The 4583-nt window shown below is 37.9% G+C and overlaps 1 protein-coding gene across 1 annotated transcript; it reads left to right on the forward strand.

Annotated features, from left to right (window-relative positions):
- Nucleotides 1–3638: 3638 nt before the first annotated feature.
- LOC119809356 (olfactory receptor 148) lies at nucleotides 3639–4583 on the forward strand. The gene has a single exon (XM_038322191.1). It carries the CDS (start codon nucleotides 3639–3641, stop codon nucleotides 4581–4583), a length of 945 nt encoding a protein of 314 aa, XP_038178119.1.

Genomic DNA, 4583 nt, shown 5'->3' on the forward strand with positions numbered 1-4583 from the left:
ACAATTGGAATAAGTCACTTTCTTCTACTATGTGAGACCTGGGGATTTATTTCAGGTGGGCCTAGTGTCAATTGTCCTGAACCACTCACTGAGCTACTTCATTGGCTCTAAACTATCTTCAAATGGTGAAAAACCATTTCAGGCTGCAATGACATTAATCTCATGAGCTATGTCTCATAGGTTTTCTTGTTGGAAAGTTTATTGTTTCTGGCATTCAGATTTGTTCTGCTTTAGAGGCAGCAGAACTATGAGTCATGCATTAACTCCCATTGATAGCATGGATCAGATGTACTGTGTAGTTCTGATTTGCTTTAGAGGAGGCAGCACTATGAGTCATGCAATAACTCCCATTGCGTAGCACAGATCAGATGCACTGTGTACTTCTTATTTGCACTGTTTTGAGTGGTTTGGAAATGAGATCACACATGGACAGTGAATGATTCAGTTAACCCTTAAATCAGGGTTTTCAACCATTTCTATTGTATATGTTAGTTTTCACCTTTAAAAAATTAGTCTTGATAGGGGTTCAAGAGCATGTTATAAAGACTTCTCCTTATTCTATTTAGAGTTCATGATGTTCATGTGAATATCAAGCCATGCATTATAAAAGTCCCTTGTTTGATGTTTTGGTCTTTTGTTGCTTGAGATAGAACTTAAATTCTTACAGATGCCAAGCAAGAGCTTTCTCCCTGCACTGTACTCCAGCCCCACAAGAGTATTTCTACTTTCCTTGATCGAGGAAGTAAACAACAATTGCTGAGCATCTGCAGCCCTTAAAAGTCTTGTTATTGCAGTGCCTTGTTTGATCTAATAGCAAGATAACACAATGTAATACTATCATTCTTTCAGAGATTAGAAAGTGGAGGCATACAAAAGGAACAAATTGGGTAAACCAGATCCAATACACAAATATCTTACACACCTTCTGTTTTCTTATCTCTGTTCTTTATTATCCTCTGCCAAAAGAAAGCAAAAAAAATTCTACCACTCTCAAGGTTATTTCATAAATATTGCTCTACTTAAACTTCATAGCACCCAGGATGAGGATATTTTATGAGTTGAATAAAGGTCATTTACTGAGAAACTGATGTACTAAACACAATTAGAAGAACAACCTACAGTTTCAAGTGTAGTTCCTCAAATAATTCTATTTATTTCTACCTACAAAATATTACTTAAGTTTATTCTTTATGTTTTCACAGTTCAAACATTATATATCACACCCCAAAGTTTTCTGTACCACGTGTTTAGATGTGTTTGCCTAGGAATATGTTCATCTACTAAATACCTAAATGGCAGTTATTTGGTGTGCACTAGTCTCCATTAAACTCCATCGCAGTTGGTCTGAAATATTCCAGGAGGCTGTGCAGAGAGATCCATAGCATGAGAGCCACCCAGTGGCCATTGTGACTTTGCTTCTACAGTTAGGAACAACTGGCCTCAAATGTAGGTGAAGTTCTGTCACAGATACAGAGGATTACAGGAAACAAAAAGGAAGAAAACTGACTTTTTTCCAACAAATATCACAAAAAGACATTATTCTGAAAGAACTTGATAATATGAACATTATCAAATGGCAATAGGGAAATAAAACAATTAAACTGATAAAATATGTATGTTATATTAGGTATCCCATGACAAAGACACATTACATAAACCAAGTATCTAAGCTTATACACATCATGGTATATAATTCTGTAGAAACTGGGTAGTTTTATACTGCAAATTTCACACTCTTTGTTACCAAAAATATCCAATAACAAAACTTACCATTTTTCCTTTGAACAAAGAACTCCATTTTCTTTCCTTAATTCTTTATTCCAAATTATTATGTGTGTTTTTATTCAAGAATGTGATAGACAGTTATCAACAATTATGAAGCTGTCATTGAATGTGTATATATAATATATATATATAATACATATATGTTTGAGTCATATATATTTCATTTTATTATATATACTTCACTCCCTGTGATTAATGCTGAAGCACCAAGGACTATTCATTTTTTTTCCTCATTTTTTTATTAAAGATTTCCATCTCCTCCCCTCCTCCTTCCCCTTCCCTCCCCTCCCTTCCACCCATACCCCCACTCCCTCCCTCTCCAGGCCAAAGAGCCATCAGGGTTCCCTTCACTATGTTAAGTCCAAGGTCCTCCCAACTCCCCCTAAGTCCAGGAAGGTGAGCAACCAAACTGACAAGGCTCACAGTGAGCCCGTCCATGCTGTAGAGTCCAAGCCCATCGCTGTTGCACCAAGGACTATTCATTCTCCAGAAGCATGGACTCTGTTCCATCAGAATCTCTCCTGTTTAAATGGAAAGAAGTTGGTCAATCTTCCAAAATTAGAAGACAAATGCATTGATCAGTAACCATTAAATATAAAAAAAGAAAGATCAAACAAATTGAGCATAAAGTTAGTAATTAGGATAGTTATAATGGGACAGTTTCCATACACTCGATAAGTCTAAACTGCAGATAATAGAGGTGAAGTTGTAGATGGAAGCATCACCTTGGCTTCCATGGTTCACAAGGACCTGTCCATGAAAGTGCGGGGACAGAGAGCCACAGCAAAAACCCAGGAAAGATGACAAATTCTCAGCAATTTAATTCCCTCTGTTGATTGAGAGAAAACAACGCAGAACGGGACTGTATTTTAAGGAGTAGGAGAAGGGGAAAAAAATCACAATCTTTTATTCTGACAAAGCTGTGGTGCTCAAGTCCATATTTGATAAATGTGTGGGGTGTTTGATAAGTGCTTTGAATAACTCTGCAAATGCTGTGAAAAATAACCAGAAACATGTGCTTTCAGGTCATTCATGTTATACAATTAGGGACATTCAGAATGATTTCTGTTTGACCCTGTGACATGTTTTCTGAGGCATTCTTTATTTGGCAGTGTTAAATTTTACTTGGCTCTGTATTAGTAATCAGGAATGAATATAGTGTCTTAAAATATAGAACTACAAGTATACTTTACTAATTCCAAAGTATTTCTAGAAAAATACCTAATATTCAATATCAACGTCATCTGTAATTATTAGACATATCTAAGAAAGCTAATATGTAAAAGTAATATGTAATATGTAAATATAATATTCATAGTTATTTTTAAAAAATCATTACATTGTGTGTGTGCCTGTGTGTCTGTGTGCCTCTGTGTGTTTATCAATGTGTAGTTTCCCTTTTGAAGTACACAGAGAAGGAATGAAGTCATAGGAATACAACGGTTGACTTTTTCCTCCAGTAGTGAAGTAATGGGCTAGAGGGTTCTCTCTCCAGTGAATCTCTTAGCAAAGCCTACTTGCTGCTTTTTCCTTTGGTTAACCCTGTTCCCAATGTGAGACCATTTACAGCCTCCAGACACAGCAGGCAATCTTAATCCAAAAGACCCTAACCAAATGTGCGCTTGCTACTTTTGCAGAAATGTGAATTAATCAAGCACTTACTCTGCATGATGTATCCAGTCTTGGATACTGTTAGATATTATTTCATCATCATGAACAGAACATGAGACCAATTTTAGATTTTAGCAAGAATAATAACTGGTATATTAGTGTTGAATTAATTGTAATTACTCTATTTCCTTGATTTTGGATTTAGCTGAAACTTGTTTGTACCAAGACTACCTTTGAAGACAATGAGGAACTACACACTACTCAATGAATTCATCCTACTGGGAATACCCCAAACACAAGGACTGGAGATTCTACTCTTTGTTGTGTTCTTATTCATCTACCTCTTCACCTTGCTTGGAAATTCACTCATTTTCACAGCAATAGTTTCCTCATCTACCCTTCACACTCCCATGTATTTCTTCTTGGGACTTCTATCCATTTTTGACATGCTGTTCCCATCAGTAACCTGCCCCAAGATGCTGCTTTATCTCTCTGGTCAGAGCCCCGCCATCTCTTACAAAGGCTGTGCTACCCAGCTCTTCTTCTATCACCTCCTGGGTTCTACTGAAGGTTGCCTCTATTCTGTGATGGCTTGTGATCGCTATGTTGCCATCTGTCACCCACTGCGATACATGCTCATCATGAAACCTGGAGTGTGTGTGAGCTTGGTAACAATAGCTTTTTCAGTGGGGTTTCTTCACGCCACCATCCTGACCTCTTTTACCTTTCAATTAGTCTACTGTGCATCTAATCAAGTGGACTATTTCTTCTGTGACCTTCCTGCAGTTTTGCCTTTGGCTTGTTCTGATAGCAGACTGGCTCAGAAGGTGGGTTCCATTAATGTTGGCTTTCTGGCTCTGATTCTTCTCTTCAGTGTTTGTGTCTCTTATGCACGCATTGGGATTGCCATTCTGAGAATCCGTTCAGCAGAGGGCAGGCAGAAAGCGTTCTCCACCTGCAGTGCCCACCTCACTGCCATCCTCTGTGCCTATGGACCAGTCATCATCATCTACCTGCAGCGCACTCCAAATCCCCTGCTTGGTGCTGTGGTGCAAATATTAAATAATATTGTCTCACCCATGCTGAACTCTTTAATCTATTCACTGAGGAACAAGGAAGTGAAGAGGTCCTTGAGGAGAGTTTTCCAGAATGTGTTGCTTGGTGTTCAGAAACAAATTTGGACTTAA

Source organism: Arvicola amphibius, chromosome 3 (assembly GCF_903992535.2).
Source record: "Arvicola amphibius chromosome 3, mArvAmp1.2, whole genome shotgun sequence".
In the NCBI taxonomy this organism is placed as follows: Eukaryota; Metazoa; Chordata; class Mammalia; order Rodentia; family Cricetidae; genus Arvicola; species Arvicola amphibius.

Excerpts from the sequence above, each read along its gene's own strand:
- LOC119809356 (XM_038322191.1), top strand. The coding sequence starts at position 3,639 with ATGAGGAACTACACACTACTCAATGAATTCATCCTACTGGGAATACCC.